Below are 17,414 nucleotides of genomic sequence, written 5' to 3'. Positions count from 1 at the left end.
AGGAGGAGCAGGAGGGATGTGATGGAGGACGGATGTGATGGTAATAATTAACGAATCAATTACTGTACTGGGGGGTTTTTAACGACACGGCTGGGGAGGCAGTTTGACAGACAAGATCATTTATGCTTGAGATGGTTGTGTGTGTGTGTGTGTGTGTGTGTGTGTGTGTGTGTGTGTGTGTGTGTGTGTGTGTCTCCCATTTGTAAGTGGGGGTTATTAAAGCGAGTATGCAGTAATCCTCACCATGAGGAAGACAGAATTCAACACGCAAATTCATCCACCCAAAATATTTCGATAGGCTAGTCTGGTGTTAGTCTTGCCTCCCAAACTCGTCCCGTCATAATAGAATAGAATAGAATAGTCCTTTATTTGTCACTGGTTACAAGTACAAGTACAAGTACACCGAAATGAGCCATCAACCAGTCCGTACATACACACACAACAACACATAAACACAGAACAGAACACAAAAACACAGAACATACATACAAAGGTGTACCCCCCAGACTGGGGGGTACAAACCAGCGAAGGCGTGGGATGGGGGTAGAGGGGGGTGATTGCATACATGTATCTATGTAAGAGTTTGTGTATGTGTCGGCCTGGAGAGTCGCTTCGCCTGGCATCACAACCACGGTGTCTCAGCCGCAGGGTGTCATAGCGATAACACAGCAAGTTGCCATGGAGACAACCTTGATCAGGTCCCAGTCAACAATCAGCGGGTGGTGTCTGTGGAGTGGGGGGGAGGAGCGCAGAGAGAGCGTCTCACCGCAGCGCTCCTCCGGGGGAGGTGTTGTTCCAGCGGTGGCCCTGGCCGAGGCCGGCCTGTCTTGGCATCAGCAACTGTTAGCCGCAAAAAAAAAAAACCCCGAAGCAAAATATTGCAGTCAGCTATCATACCGGCGCATTGTGACAGGTAATCCGGTGAGACTAATGTGTCCTGTCACAGCGTAGGAGGCGGCTTCGACGGTAACGAAGGAACAGATGCGTGAACGAACGCTGTGTATGAAATCATCGCATTGCAGCTGTCGCGCTCGCACCTCTGAATCCTTACCGCACACTGCCTCACTGCCACACTGCCACACTGCCCTCACTGCCACACTGCCCTCACTGCCACACTGCCACACTGCCACACTGCCACGCTGCCACGCTGCCACGCTGCCACACTGCCACACTGCCTCACTGCCACACTGCCCTCACTGCCACACTGCCACACTGCCTCACTGCCACACTGCCCTCACTGCCACACTGCCCTCACTGCCACACTGCCACACTGCCTCACTGCCCTCACTGTCACACTGCCACACTGCCACACTGCCACACTGCCACACTGCCTCACTGCCCTCACTGCCACACTGCCACACTGCCCACACTGCCCTCACTGCCACACTGCCCTCACTGCCACACTGCCCTCACTGCCACACTGCCCTCACTGCCACACTGCCACACTGCCCTCACTGCCACACTGCCACACTGCCACACTGCCCTCACTGCCACACTGCCCTCACTGCCCTCACTGCCACACTGCCTCACTGCCACACTGCCACACTGCCTCACTGCCACACTGCCACACTGCCCTCACTGCCACACTGCCACACTGCCTCACTGCCACACTGCCTCACTGCCACACTGCCACACTGCCCTCACTGCCACACTGCCACACTGCCTCACTGCCTCACTGCCACACTGCCCTCACTGCCACACTGCCACACTGCCCACACTGCCACACTGCCACACTGCCCTCACTGCCTCACTGCCACACTGCCCTCACTGCCACACTGCCCTCACTGCCACACCGCCCACACTGCCACACTGCCACACTGCCACACTGCCCACACTGCCACACTGCCTCACTGCCCACACTGCCCTCACTGCCACACTGCCTCACTGCCACACTGCCACACTGCCCTCACTGCCACACTGCCCTCACTGCCCACACTGCCCTCACTGCCACACTGCCCTCACTGCCACACTGCCCTCACTGCCTCACTGCCACACTGCCACACTGCCCTCACTGCCACACTGCCACACTGCCCTCACTGCCACACTGCCCTCACTGCCACACTGCCACACTGCCACACAGCCCCCCTCCCCCCCCCCCCGCCCCCCCTCCATGTGACGCCCTGCGAAAGCTAACAGCACAGATGTTCTGCTCTGTGTGTTGGTCTGTTTCTCCTTGGATTGATAGTCGCTTCCCTTATTATTACTTGCTTTTGCAATGGTCTGAGAAATTGTCAAATGTGTAGCGCCATGTCTGTAGTGAACCCACGAGGAGAAGGGGCTGTGTTATCAAGTTCCTGTTTGTATAGGAGACAGCCGCATGCATGCACAGGATTGTGCCAACATTTGCACAGCAGCGCTACAGTTGGAGATGAGTGATGAAAATGATTGCCTGCTATTACAAACCTCTAGGATGTCTCCTAGTCCCTACGTTCCTCCGGTTTGTGCGTCTGGTATCTATACGTTGTTCTAAAAAGGCAAGCCACTCCTGTTCACCCGTGACTCTCTCCAGTTGTACCATGCCTTATGTGCCAACCCAGTTTGAGTCACACCATACTGGTGTGACTTGTAGTAGTTACATACTGGTGTAACTACTACAACCTTGTCCTCATCATCATCATCATCATGAATAACGTTATCATTATTATCATTGTTAATAATCTGCTCTACAAAGCGCTACGGTTCAAAGGCACTGATACTCCAAATCGCCCTAAAAGCTCTTAAATGAGGGTCACCGGTTCCTATGCCGTCTATCTGTGCACATCTGTGTGACATACGTCCCAGGGCCCTGATGCCCTCTAACAGCTGCTCTAACGGCTGTCCAATCAGTGATGACGTCCGTCCCTGATCAGGGGCGGAGGCGGAGCTGTCATCTCCGGTGGCGTCGGTGTCATTTCCAGTGGATGTGAGGGCCGATGCAGGAGCCGCGCGATTGGCTGCAGACACAGACGTGTTGTCGTTTGGTGTGCTGGTCAGTTCATCACTGTGGTGAGCTGATAGGTGTGCACATGTACACTTTACACTTTACATTTACATTCAGGGGATTTTGCTGATGCCTTTATCCAAAGCGACTTACAACCATTCATTCACACATTCACACACCGACGGCGGAGTCAACCACGCAGGGCGACAGCCGGCTTGTCGGGGGCAGTTCGGGTTTGGCGTCTTGCTCACGCCTCGTTCACACTACCTCCGTCAACCGACGGACGGGCGAGGGCGTGTCTGACGTATGGGGGAGTAGTCTTTGTGGAAGCAGCCTGCAACAGGGGCAACATTCTCCTTGCGCTCTCCTTGCACCAGGCGTTATAAAGCCAGCTTTTTCCTGCGTCTTCCTGCTTGTTGTTGTTATTGCTAAAGGGATCCCGTAGTCACAAGGACAGTGTTGCCCCTGGACGTGAACCACAGCAATCTCCCAATTCTTAAATCCATGAAATCCATTCTTAAATCCCCTGCTGCCGGCCGGCTTTTTGACATTTCCACGGCGGGTTGCATCACAAAGACCATTTCATTGGACATTGTCCAAGTAGCGGCACACTAGTGTATTTGCATAATCGCGATCTGATTGTCCGACGGACCCGTCGATTCCGGAAAAGTTGAACATTTCTCAACTTTTGACGCCGGCCACGGAGCCGACTTGACGGACGGACCCACAATGCATTTCGAGGGCGCCACCATGCAAAGTCAATGAGATGCGTCCGTTGACGGAGGTAGTGTGCTCGACACTCAGCTAGGAGCAGCCAGGGATCACACTAGCAACCTTCCGGTTACCAGTCAACCCGCTCTACCCCTTGAGCTACTGTCGCCCCACATGCACCTCTGTCACTCTGAGACACAGGGCCTGATGAAGCACCTCTTTAGGTGTGGCTTTTTGAGGGGTCTTTAAAACTCTGGCTTATGGCGCCCTGCAGATCACTTTGCTACTTTGGAGTTGGCCAGATAGTGTAAGCTGACGGGCCGGGATGCTGGACTATCAGCACACAAACACACAGGAGAGGACCTCTACATGAGCCGCGTCGGATAACCCAGATGAGAGCCGGCGTGAGCGATGGAGGGCAGGCTGTTCTCCACACAGGTCATGTCTGCTCCTTTGTCGATTCTCCCTCCTCATCAATCTATTGTGCATGTATGGATATTTCGGTTTTGCTACTGTCCAATGCTCTACTTTCACACCAGGACACCTTGCTGTCCCGGGCATAGTAAGGGGCCAGCTGTCTGCATGCAGGGTTAGAGATACAAATGTATTTTATACACATGAACAAATAATTATTGAAACAAACGTGGAATAAGATGAGAGATTTTCCTGCTCATGCATCTTTGTCAAAGAATTGATCAGCTTTCCAAATCACAGCAAAAATGAATACCAACTGAATGACTCATCCACACCGGGTGAATTAAACCCTATGATTTCACAGAGAATCATGTTGCATAAATTATAATGAGGGCATTTTAACACAAAGAAAGAAAGAAAGTGGTGGTGTGTGCCCACAATTATGCAAGTGTATTTCTGTGTTTTCAATGTAAGTCCCTTTGGAAGATAGTGTCCGTTAAATGAACAAACAGCAGATAGTAAATGTTTTGTGGTTGTGTGTGTGGGGCTTTAGAGACAGACTGAAAAAAAGAGAGCATAGTAGAGGATAGAGATAATAGGGGATGAAGAGAAGAAGGAATGAAAAATGAAGAGGGGAGGGGAATGAGAGAACAAATGAGCTCTGTCCCCTTTGTGGCAAAGCACTTTGTCACTTAATCATCCCCAGGTCTATAAATAGGTCTCCGCACCCCCGGAATATTGGGAAGTAGATTAATGGAAACAATGGAAGGCTTCTCCGTGTTTCAAGGATTCTGAATCTCTGCACTTTTCCCACCAGAGGGGAGAAGTTACCCCTCTGTCACCTCTATAAAGCACTGGTATCCCCAGATTCAACATAACTTGGTGTCTCCAGACCTTCCAGAGAGAGAAAGGGAGAAAATGAGAAAATGTTGAAATGAATGCAAGAGGGAGTGATGCTCAAAGCAAACTAACAGCAAACCAGTTATAACTGCAGTATGCATGAAAAAAAAGTAAATATTGCAGTTAAAACTGGTTTGCTGTTTGCTTTTTTGCATGCATACTGTATATCCACCTTATGGATATTCATTCATAATGTCCTTAATAATCACTGACTTAAAGGAATGTATTTCATTATACAACATTATATATACACATTAAGAAAGGGTGATCATTATCTATGCTGTATGAATTAAAATAACTCAAAGTGTCTAACTCAAATGGCCGTGATAGAAAGGCCCTCCTAATGGTTAACTTATGATGAAGCCTTGTTAATGTTGATTGAGACTAGACTAAATGACGGAGCTAAACAAGGAAGATGGCTCAACATCTGCTGGTTATCAATGAGATGAGCAGGGTGTCCTTGTACCGTAGTACTGTAGTACTGTAGCACTGTAGTACTGTAGTACTGTACCACTGTAGCACTGTACCACTGTAGTACTGTACCACTGTAGTACTGTAGTACTGTACCACTGTACCACTGTACCACTGTAGTACTGTACCACTGTACCACTGTAGTACTGTACCACTGTAGTACTGTACCACTGTAGTACTGTAGTACTGTACCACTGTAGTACTGTAGTACTGTACCACTGTAGTACTGTAGTACTGTACCACTGTAGCACTGTAGTACTGTACCACTGTAGTACTGTACCACTGTACCACTGTAGTACTGTAGTACTGTACCACTGTAGTACTGTACCACTGTAGTACTGTACCAGTGTAGTACTGTAGCACTGTACCACTGTAGTACTGTACCACTGTAGTACCGTAGTACTGTACCACTGTACCACTGTAGTACTGTACCACTGTAGTACTGTACCACTGTACCACTGTAGTACTGTAGTACTGTACCACTGTACCACTGTACCACTGTAGTACTGTAGCACTGTACCACTGTAGTACTGTACCACTGTACCACTGTAGTACTGTAGCACTGTACCACTGTAGTACTGTACCACTGTACCACTGTAGTACTGTAGTACTGTACCACTGTAGTACTGTACCACTGTAGTACTGTAGCACTGTAGTACTGTATCACTGTAGTACTGTAGCACTGTAGTACTGTAGTACTGTACCACTGTAGTACTGTACCACTGTAGTACTGTACCACTGTAGTACTGTAGTACTGTAGTACTGTACCACTGTAGTACTGTACCAGTGTAGTACTGTAGCACTGTACCACTGTAGTACTGTACCACTGTAGTACTGTACCACTGTAGCACTGTACCACTGTAGCACTGTAGTACTGTACCACTGTAGTACTGTAGCACTGTAGTACTGTACCACTGTAGTACTGTACCACTGTAGTACTGTAGTACTGTAGCACTGTACCACTGTAGTACTGTACCACTGTAGTACTGTAGTACTGTACCACTGTAGTACTGTAGTACTGTACCACTGTAGTACTGTACCACTGTACCACTGTAGTACTGTACCACTGTAGTACTGTACCACTGTAGCACTGTACCACTGTAGTACTGTAGTACTGTACCACTGTAGCACTGTAGCACTGTACCACTGTAGTACTGTAGTACTGTACCACTGTAGTACTGTAGCACTGTAGTACTGTAGCACTGTACCACTGTAGTACTGTACCACTGTAGTACTGTAGTACTGTATCACTGTAGTACTGTAGCACTGTAGCACTGTACCACTGTAGTACTGTAGTACTGTACCACTGTAGTACTGTAGCACTGTAGTACTGTATCACTGTAGTACTGTAGCACTGTAGCACTGTACCACTGTAGTACTGTAGTACTGTAGTACTGTACCACTGTAGTACTGTACCACTGTAGCACTGTAGCACTGTACCACTGTAGTACTGTAGTACTGTACCCCTGTAGTACTGTAGTACTGTACCCCTGTAGTACTGTAGTACTGTAGCACTGTACCACTGTACCACTGTACCACTGTAGTACTGTAGTACTGTACCACTGTAGTACTGTAGTACTGTACCACTGTAGTACTGTAGTACTGTACCCCTGTAGTACTGTACCCCTGTAGTACTGTAGTACTGTACCACTGTAGTACTGTAGTACTGTACCTCTGTATCAGCTGGAATTTGAACAGGAAGGAGGGGGGCGGGTTACGACCCACTGTGAGATGCTCTTTTAGTAGCGCTGTTGTGTATTAGCGTTAAAACTGAGCGAAGTTGTAAATGAAATGTGCCAAACACCGTGGCGTATACTGAGAAGCTTAACCCTCACTCTGACTCCACCCGCACCAGGTGCAAAGTTGTAAATCTCCCAGCTTTCTTGTGACATTTCACAGAGGCACGGCCCCTTTTGGTCGGCCCCACTCGGGACTCTGAGAGTCCACCGAGTTCAGCGAGGATAACCGTATAACTCGACAAACAAAGATGGCTGCACCCGTAAGGAGATGTATTTTCTTTGTATTTGTGCCACGTTGGTCGTTTTAATGTTGATTACTTACACACTTGATAACATTGCTGCTTTAATCCGGTCACCAATTAATGCATTGCCGGGTCTTGCTGTGCATGCAATACAATGTAAAATTGTGTTGTTTGTTTTAGAGTTGGTTTGCTAAAGAGGCTAATGTAGCTAACAATAGCAATGACTAGCCAAGGACTGCTCTTCTCCGACTCGTCATGTAGAGATGCCCACAAAGACAAACGTGAACGCTATAAGTGCTACAAGCCAGGAGATTACTTCACAAGAGCAACTCGTGCGGGTGGTGTACGCTGCATCCCGAACACACCATAACCCTCTCTCACTAGTGATCATCAGAATCAACAGCTGTCCAGAAGGAGCTCTTCACATCCACACACGTGTTATACGACATGTGTGGCCATAACATTGAGGTGGCATAACAAGGTGGCATAACATAAAAAAACTTTAACCCACCATTCCAAAACAGTAAAACATAAATAACTAAACTTACTTCAGTGTTTCCCCTAGATTTTTTTGTAGCAGTGGTGCTGTGAGTTGGTAACCTAGCAACGCTAGGGGGGTCCAGGGGCATGCCCCCCTGGAAGAACATTTTGAAAAATAACCCTTTGAATGGTTACTTCTGGTGAGATTAAAATAACCCTTTGAATGGTTACTTCTGGTGAGATTTTTTGGGGAAAAATTTACAGATTGAGCTTCCAAATATGACATAATAACCAACAGAGTCAAGGTATCTGCAGATCATTGTGCAAATGTGCCTTGAACTTGGCAGAAACTAAGTTCATCTTTATGTTCATTTTCAGCTATTTCTTTGATATTTGTCATAAGCCTTAGAAAAAATAGATGAAATTTTTTTTTTTGGGGGGGGGGCCCTGGTGGCAGCGGGGCCCTATGCAGCCCCATAGTCTGCATATAGCAAGAAACGGCTCTGTGTGTGGCCCAGCCAGAGCTCGCTCTCCGGGGCTAAAGCTAGATGCCACTTGAACTTGAGTGAGTTGGGGAGGGGCTGGACCTGAGCCGGGGGTGTGGCCTAGAGGTGTAGCTGGACTAGGTCAGCTCCACCCATTGGCTGTGCAGTGAGGAACATCTCGATTGCTGCTCTAAGAGAATTGAAAGACTATATGATTATATTCTAGTACAGGGGTCGGCAACCCTAGGCACGCGTGCCACCACTGGCACGTGGACGCATAATCATTGGCACACTTGCAAAAACTACAATCCACTACAATGCGGCAGCATAATCAGTACTTGTTTTGCACTTTATTCAGTTTTGGGCATTTCCTCCCAGTGCAAATATGTTTAAATGAGTTACTGAAAGCATTGTTCTGAATTGGGATAAATTAATTGTTTTTAAACCTATGTTGTGAGTAATAGAGAAGAAAATTGTTAAAAGATTGTTGCACGTGGCCTGTATGCATGGCCTTCACATGTTTTTTGCAAAGCTGTACATGTCTTAAAGATATTGATGTGGATGTTTCCATCATTCTCATATAATGTCTGTTTTTACATTTCTCACAGTGCAAATATGTTTTTGAGTTTCTGAAAGCAGTATTTTAAGATGGGATATATGTAATTATAATTTGTAAGCCCATGTTGCAAATATAACAACAAAAAAAAACTTGAAAATGTTGATGCATGATTGTGGACTATATGGAAATAATACAATTCCAGGTCTTCTGGAAATGTTTTTGGTCGCTGTGTCATAATTCAGCTTAATATTTAATATATTGTTCCTTAAGGCACACTCATTAATGAGAAAATGTCCAACTGGCACTACATGTTGAAAAGGTTGCTGACCCCTGTTCTAGTAGAAACTAAAAATGTGCTGAAAAAGTGAAAGTTATATCATCACTCATTTCTCCAGGGCCTTGGTCTGTTCAACATCACGGATGCTAAGGTATACGCACATAGTGTAAATAACACATAGTGTAAATAACAGTAAAAAAATAACACTGCAGATAATACTGTTATGTGCAGAGTATGTGCAGAGTTAATTAAATAACTGTTTAACTGTTTATCCCCTCATCGTCGTCCGCTTATCCGGGGTCGGGTCGCGGGGGCAGCAGCTCAAGCAGGGGGCCCCAGACTTCCCTTTCCCGGGCCACATTGACCAGCTCTGACGGGGGGATCCCGAGGCGTTCCCAGGCCAGTGTTGAGATATAATCTCTCCACCTAGTCCTGGGTCTTCCCCGGGGTCTCCTCCCCACTGGTCGTGCCTGGAACACCTCCCAAGGGAGGCGTCCAGTGGGCATCCTTACCAGATGCCCGAACCACCTCAACTGACTCCTTTCTAAGCAAAGGAGCAGCGGCTCTAATCCGAGTTCCTCCCGGATGACTGAACTTCTCACCCTATCCCTAAGGGAGAAGCCAGCCACCCTCCTGAGAAAACTCATCTCGGCCGCTTGTATCCGCGATCTCGTCCTTTCGGTCATCACCCACCCCTCATGACCATAGGTGAGGGTAGGAACGAAGATCGACCGGTAGATCGAGAGCTTGTTTAACTGTTTATATAAAATAATAAACAGTTAATTCAACAGAGTCCAACAATTTTACATATAAACTACGTTACAAAAAAGTAGTGTGTGGAGCAACACGACGGGTCTTTCGCTCACAAACGTTCCAGCCAATTTGCTTGATGCTGAATCACTCGCACGACCGGAAATGCCTTCAGCTGTATTATGCTGTATGATATTTGTCCCAGCGGTAGCCCCGTAGTTTGTGTTTTGCGCAAAGGAAAGGAGTTTGAAAGTAGCTGGCGGCCGCTTGCATTATGATGGGGTTTCACTGTGATCCATGTGACTGGTTCTGACTCTGTCTTTATGTTGTTTAGCGTTCGTTCTCCCCGTCCACCAGATGTGGTGGACGGGGAGAACCAACGCTAGTCAACATAAAGACAGAGACTTTTCAAATCCATTCATTCCCCGATCAGTCTGACCCCGCATACACAGTTTCACTTCCTTGGTTCCTTTGTCAGTTTGTTTTTTAGGTCATCCTCCCTTTTTTCTTTACATAAGTGTGGTATAACCCCGGTCTTTTATGTCCTGTTGCAGGCAGGTTAGCATGCACATTTTTCTAATGAATGCAACCAGATACTAGATACCAGACACCAACCGGGCCAACCTTTGTGGACATATAGTTATTCTTACAAGAAACACTACACCACTTGGGCCTGCACTGGATTGACTAGGTAGATGATTGATAATAGTTACTGGCTCCTTTTGAATGAATAATAATAGCCCAGGTCAAAAGGTAAAAAGAGGCCTGCGCCACGCCCCTAGGAGATAAATAAAAAGATCCTGAGTCCTTCACTCATTACTTATTTTAATGATAAAGGTCTGACTCTCAAGACTCCTGGGTGAGTGGCTCATGTTTTGACCTCTTAAATAGGTTTAATAGAAAACTTTAAAAATGATCTGCATGGTGGTATTGTCGTCAAGCTACCGCTATTGTGCAGTAGGTTTGATTGAAACTATGAGTTGTAGAAAGTAGGTTAGAAATCTGATACATACTTAGATATACGACGAGATTGTATTTATTTTGTTTGCTTACATTTTATGTATTAATATGCTACTTATCAGAAGTGCACGGTAAAATCCTTGAGATTCCTTTTGCTATGCTGTAAATATGATTTCTCCTTAGGTATTAGAAGAGCAAGATAATCTGCAGCCATGTTCCAGTTGGTACTGTACACCCTTTATTGTTCGACTTAATTACTTCAAGAGTCATTCAATACACAATGTAGCATAACGGATGTTTAAAATATGTATGTTTCATTTTATCTAACAGATCGCCATTTGCATTATGGCTGGTTTGCTGACAGGTAAATTCACCATATTTGTAATTCAGTATCGGTATCATTATTTTATCTTTGATATGCTTATCTTCTTGAAGAATCTGTACTCCTCCAATAAAAGTATTTTTCCTGTTAATTTTTCAGCAAGTGCTCAGAATCTACCCGAGCGACATGAGCAAGCTGTAAACACAAGTAAGTCTCTTCGATGTCAGTTGTCAGTTATTAAAATGTACAAATGAAGCAAAAAAAATGCTAATAATGTTGCTATTATCACCAATTGCTATATTACCGTTAGCTCTTACCATGCATGCCCATGCTGATGTTTCCTGAAATATGATTTTGGAGTTCTTTAACTTTTAACACGACCCACGACCCACTCTTCTCTGCATCAGGGTGCTTGACAGAATGGTTTGACCGGGACGACCCAACTGGAACGGGCGACTGGGAGACTCTCACGTCCCTGCGCGACGTTTACCCCAGCAAGATCTGCCCCAATCCAGTGGGCATCGAGGTGGAGACCACCACTGGCCTCAGTGTGGCAGCGGCAGGGGAGGTGATTGCTGCGTAAGTCTTGCATTATAATAATAATAATAATAATAATAATAATAATAATAATAATAAATGGAATTTATACAGCGCATTTCTAAAACTCAAAGACGCTTTCCTCTGAGGGGTGGTGGTTGTAAAACACACAGCAGACAACAGGCAGACAGCAGAAACACTCAGGGTGGATTGGGGGAGGAGGGTGCTCAGAGAAGGCAGTAGAGAATAGATGGGTGTTGGACAGGAGGGACTCTGAGTATCTGATGTCTAGTGGAAGCTGTTCCAGAGCCTGGCAGCCTGAAACAGCTAGTGGGCCTTTAGGACAGTGGAGATGGGGTGCCAGGATTTAGTGTGAGTTAGGGATGTGGCGGAAGCATTCTGGACCAGTTGGAGTTCATTGATTGGACTGGCACTGATGAAGTAGAGGAGTGAGTTGCAGTAGTCAAGACGGAAGGAGAAGAAGGCATTGATCAAGAGGTCATTGATGCTTAGAGGAGTGCGGGTTCTGTGCTGTGTAGTGGGCCAAAACCGGACTGGAGGTTTTCAAGTAGGTTTGGGAGTTGTGCAGGAAGGAAGGATCAAGACCAAGAAAATGTTTTTTGAGGATTAGGGTGACAACAGCAGTTTTGAAGTATGAGGGAACAATTCCATACAGCAGATCTGAGAGTTGGAGGGGATCGATAGATTTTGTGTTTTGGAAAGTTATTTCTCTGAGTAGTTGTGGACAAGGAAGACTAGGTCAAGGATATGACATTTACATGGAAGGCAAAATTGAAATTGAAATTGTAAAGTAGAGTGATGAATTCAGAGGCAAACTTACAGGTGGGTAAATCAATATGTATGTTAAAATCACATCATATGTTTCTGCACAGGAATGACGCAACCACAGGCTTTATTTGCAAGATGGAAGACCAGCCAGACAAGACATGTTTGGACTATCGCGTACGTTTTGTCTGCCACCCACCGTTTTGCAGTCAACGCAGTGAGTGCAGCACACGTGGCTAAGTTTTCTGATCTGCTTTTGTGTTAAATTAATTCATTAATTTGAAATAGAATATACTTTTAATGTCCCCATGGGGAAATTTGCCTTGGACTCATCAAAGTGTTGCTCAGAAATATACATTCATTGACAAAGACATGACATAGAACACGAAATGCGTTCCCTCCATTCGTCCACAGTTTGCTGGAGCAAATGGTTCGACCAGGACAACCCAGGTGGGGTAGGGGACTGGGAGATACTGAGCAACCTGAGGAGAGATTACCCGAGGGCCATCTGCGAGGAACCACTCTACATAGAGGCCGTCACTGTAGACACTATGACCCCAGCATTGGCTACGGGGCAGAACATCTACATGTGAGTTTAACTTTGAAAAGGAGAGGCTTCAGAGCTCCTGAAACAATAAGTGTGAACCCTCAGAGAGTAAGACATGGCATACATGACATTTAGAGTTAGTTTACTTTAAAGTAACATCAGTGTTGGTTTGAAGTCTCAATCCCAAAATAACAATGTTTTAGTCTTGAGATAAGGATGCTAGAAGCTCTCACCAATAAAAAACTAAATATTTGCTGATAAAGCAAAGCCACTTGCACCTCTTATTATGAAATGAACAAACTGAAATGAACAAACTGTAGGCCTATACGATGTTATTCATGATATATGCATTTACAAAGAATATATATGTAATATATTTGCAAAATGAATTAACTCTTTAAATCCTCTTCCAGCTTCAATCCAACCATTGGGTTTGCCTGTCGCAACTCTGACCAGACCAGAATCATGTGTCTTGATTACAAGGTACGCTTTGGATGCTGTTGTGATTCGAGAACTCTGACCCTAGCCGAGCCGATCCAGGTCAAGCCGAGCCGACTGGAGTCGATCCAACTGGAGCCCGGGAGCTCCGATGGTATTCTCAGTGTTGGGAACGTTACTTTAAAAAACGATTGAGTTATAGTTACTCACTACTTGTTCCAAAAAGTAACAGAGTTAGTAACTGAAGTACTCTATAATAAAAGTAACTAGTTACCAGGGAAAGTAATTATTTGCGTTACTGTAAAAAAAAAAAAAAAGTAGCTTTGTAGATGCGTGTGTCGTTGTGGGATTCTTCATTAAATTAGAGTTGCTTACAATGGATGTCGACAAGGTCTTTGCTCCTGGACATAATGTTCACTTTACATGCATGTTCTTGCCTTTAACCTCAATGAATTTGAAGTAGTGCTTATATCTCCACCTTGAAAATGCCAACTTTTCATCGGATTGCTCCAGACTCACCATTTCTACTGCTTCATCGAATCTGTTTGGTGTTTGTGTGTGCGTGTGTGTGTGGCACGTGTATCCTGGCTTGTGTGTAAAAACACTGGCTCCGATTGACTACCATGAAACATGACTCAGCCAATAATAATCGCTTATCTCTTTGTTAAACCACCCGGTCTCCTCACTATCAGTTTGTGTGGAGCCAGGGGTGCGTTCAGATTACGCAGTTTATTCAATCAATTCATAGTAACGCACTGCATTTAACTGTCAGTAACGGTAACGGCGTTGTAACAACGGAAAAAGTAATTAGTTAGATTACCCCGTTACTGAAAAAATAACGGCGGGTACACCAACATAATGGAACTGGAGGCCGCCACCACTCAGGGAGACGTCTCCGGGGCCTTCCACCAAGAAGTGCTGACGGACAGACGACTCGCCTGTCAGGGGCACAGCAGAGGAAGCTGCTACAACAGCAGCAGGATGATGTTTCCTAGGTTAGAGCAACAGTTGAAATTAAAAGTTCAGGTTTGTGTTAGTATCTGCAAGAATGTTTTTGCTGTATTGAGAATTCAGCCTGCCAGATGTTTTCCTTTCAGTGTATGCTTTTGAGTTTAAAAAGTCCCTGTTTAACCTTTCCATGTTTTTGTTTTAAAAAAGTCACTTTTCCTTTCATTATGTGCTTTTGAGTTCAAAAAGTCCATGTTATGGCTATACTCTCTCATTCCAGAAATGATACAAATGTCCTGTGTTTGGGAGGGAAGAGAAATATATGAGATCTGTTACACTAAGGGAAGATAAGACCATAGACTGGCCTTGGAGAGAGTTATGTAACCTGGAGCGTAGCTGTTGAGGGGATCATCCTTTCTTTGCCAGAGACAAGCGCTCTTCAGCTAAGGTAATATTGGGAATATTGGGTAATATAGAGAGCCACACCCACTGCAAGAACACACACACACACACACCAAGAAGGGAAGACAGAGTGGAGGACATCGACTGAAGATACAGGAATACGTAACACGTCAAGGTTCTGTCTTGCCAAAACAAAATGGATGATTCTTTTTATTCTCTGTGGAAAATGCAACATTTTACTGATATTTTCAGCATTAAAATGTGTCGTGATAACATTTATCAGTGAATTCAGTCAGTGAATGTGTATTATGTTTAGTTTGGTAGTTAATACAATGTTTTCTATCGTTGCCATTGTGGTGACCCACAAGTAAGACTAATAGAGACATTCACCGATGGACTGTACCTTTAAGGAACAAGGTGATGATACGAGTTCTGGGTTAACGTTGTGTGGCCGTTTTGACCTCACTCGCTGTTCAGTGATATATATATATATATTATTATATTAATATTAATAATATATTAATATATTAATATATAATATATATATTACATATATAATAATATATTAATATATATATATTAAAGTGGAGAGTAACGCAGACTCCACGCATCTCCGTCTCTTGTCTCCTCACTTATTGCACTCCACACCAGGGTGATTAATATGGACACAGCTTGGATGTAGGTAGGCTTTTGTGTTAAGTGCTATTTAATGTAATGGAAAATTTTCCTTCAATCGAAAAAATGTAAGTGATGCAGGGAAGACATTTATGGAGGACGTGTCTTTGTGGTGGACAACAGTCTGTGTTCCGCTGAAAGAAATTAAAACGGTTGCTTTTATAAGTCACTTTTGTTTATCAAGATAATAATGACAAATAATAATTCTAAGAGACTACTAAAATGATCAACATGGTCGTACAATAAGTGATGCAAACACTTTGTATGTGGGGGCACTGAATGACTTTGGAGTGAGATCGAGACGTCTGCTCTCTTTTATGAATCAGCCCTACAGGAAGTGATGTAATTAGCAGGTCACCAAGAGGTCAAGGACACCTGGGGTCTCTTTAATATCCAAGAGGCCCTCAGTGATATACGGTATTCCATTTAGGGTCTCAAACCATACGGGAGGCGATCAAATGAATGATCAGATTGAAACAGATTGGAAATAAAAGGCATGGCAATGAATGAATCTAAAGTCGTTGGAGAGAGATAGGGACTTGGCCCTAAGAACTATCAACCAGGGGCGCCGTGGGGTGACTCTGTCTCTCAGATATAACACTCTTATAGAATTAGTGGGTGACCAAGGGGTCAAGGGAGCAAGAGACCTGGGGTCTCTCTTATATGAAAGAGTGCATCATGGACAAGTAACGTTAAGAATTTGGGGGCTCTTGCCCTACAGGAAGTAACTAAAAAGGTCTCAGATAATGCTGCGTCTCGTGACCTCTCACCTCGTTGCACAGTTCTGAGATGTTGAGGTAATATTCTTCCCAGACCTTCACCCCACCAATCCAACACGGTCTGATCATTGAGAGTCACACCTTTATCTCATAAAAAAGAAGTCATGAGTGAAGGACTCAGGCGCTTTTTACAGTGGCGTACTTAGCCCTTTGGGGGCTCCAGGCAAAGCTGGACGGAATTGTTGACGGGGGTGGGGGGGGGGGGGGGGGGGCGTAGCGGAATTGCGATCAGATTTTTATAAAGGCAATATAGATATGGGGAAGAAATATAAGGACGGTATTTTGGGGGCCCCAAAAGGCCTCGATGGGGCCTTCTATCGGGCATGGGGCTCCAGGCAAGTGCCTGGTTTGCCTAACAGTATACGGTCCGCCCCTGACTTTTTATATCTCCTAGGGGCACAGGCCCCTTTTTGACCTTTTATCCCCATAAATGAAAAACTTTGTCCACAGGCCATCTTTAGAAGTTTCTATCTCCATCCTGCCGGAAATGGGGAACTTGAAACCAACGCCTTTTTATGCCTTATTACTCCAGGGTTGGAGGTCGCGCCCCCCTTGTGCCCTTCCAAGCTGGAGATGCCAACACTCACGCGCTCCCATGGATCACTGGATTTGTATTTCCAGCGCTTGCAGAAAAAAAGTTTCTTTGTTCTCTCAGAAGTGTAGGGGATCAGAACGGGGTTTAAAAGGCCGTTCAGGACATAGGAAGGGCCTACCGCCCTGAGACTTGACAGCCTTGTTCCAGGGCCTGACTGGGACCTCCACACCGACCCTTGGCCCTCTCGGACCTCGGGGGGGGGGGGGGGGGCTTAGGGTTAGGGCCGCTGCTGTTGGCCCCCTCTTTGCAGAGACTCCCCCCAGAGTCACCCCACGGCGCCCCTGATAGTTCTTAGGGCCAAGTCCCTATCTCTCTCCAACGACTTTAGATTCATTCATTGCCATGCCTTTTATTTCCAATCTGTTTCAATCTGCATTTGATCGCCTCCCGTATGGTTTGAGACCCTAAATGGAATACCGTATATCACTGAGGGCCTCTTGGATATTAAAGAGACCCCAGGTGTCCTTGACCTCTAGG

General features: G+C 45.5%; 1 protein-coding gene across 1 annotated transcript in view; it reads left to right on the top strand.

Moving 5' to 3' along the window:
- LOC311364356 (uncharacterized protein) overlaps positions 1-17,005 on the top strand; it is a gene marked incomplete at both ends in the record, with an annotated part of 34,374 nt that extends 17,369 nt beyond the window's left edge. Inside the window, 6 exons of the mRNA XM_084484331.1 lie at positions 10,503-10,506; positions 11,638-11,809; positions 12,661-12,770; positions 12,968-13,142; positions 13,514-13,692; positions 16,875-17,005. Coding sequence (XP_084340457.1) covers positions 10,503-10,506; positions 11,638-11,809; positions 12,661-12,770; positions 12,968-13,142; positions 13,514-13,692; positions 16,875-17,005 — 771 coding nt within the window. The remainder of the gene's footprint in view (positions 1-10,502; positions 10,507-11,637; positions 11,810-12,660; positions 12,771-12,967; positions 13,143-13,513; positions 13,693-16,874) is intronic.
- Positions 17,006-17,414: the final 409 nt, after the last annotated feature.

Source organism: Micromesistius poutassou (assembly GCF_964030765.1).
Source record: "Micromesistius poutassou genome assembly, chromosome: 19".
In the NCBI taxonomy this organism is placed as follows: Eukaryota; Metazoa; Chordata; class Actinopteri; order Gadiformes; family Gadidae; genus Micromesistius; species Micromesistius poutassou.
This window is presented reverse-complemented; position numbering and strand designations above follow the sequence as displayed.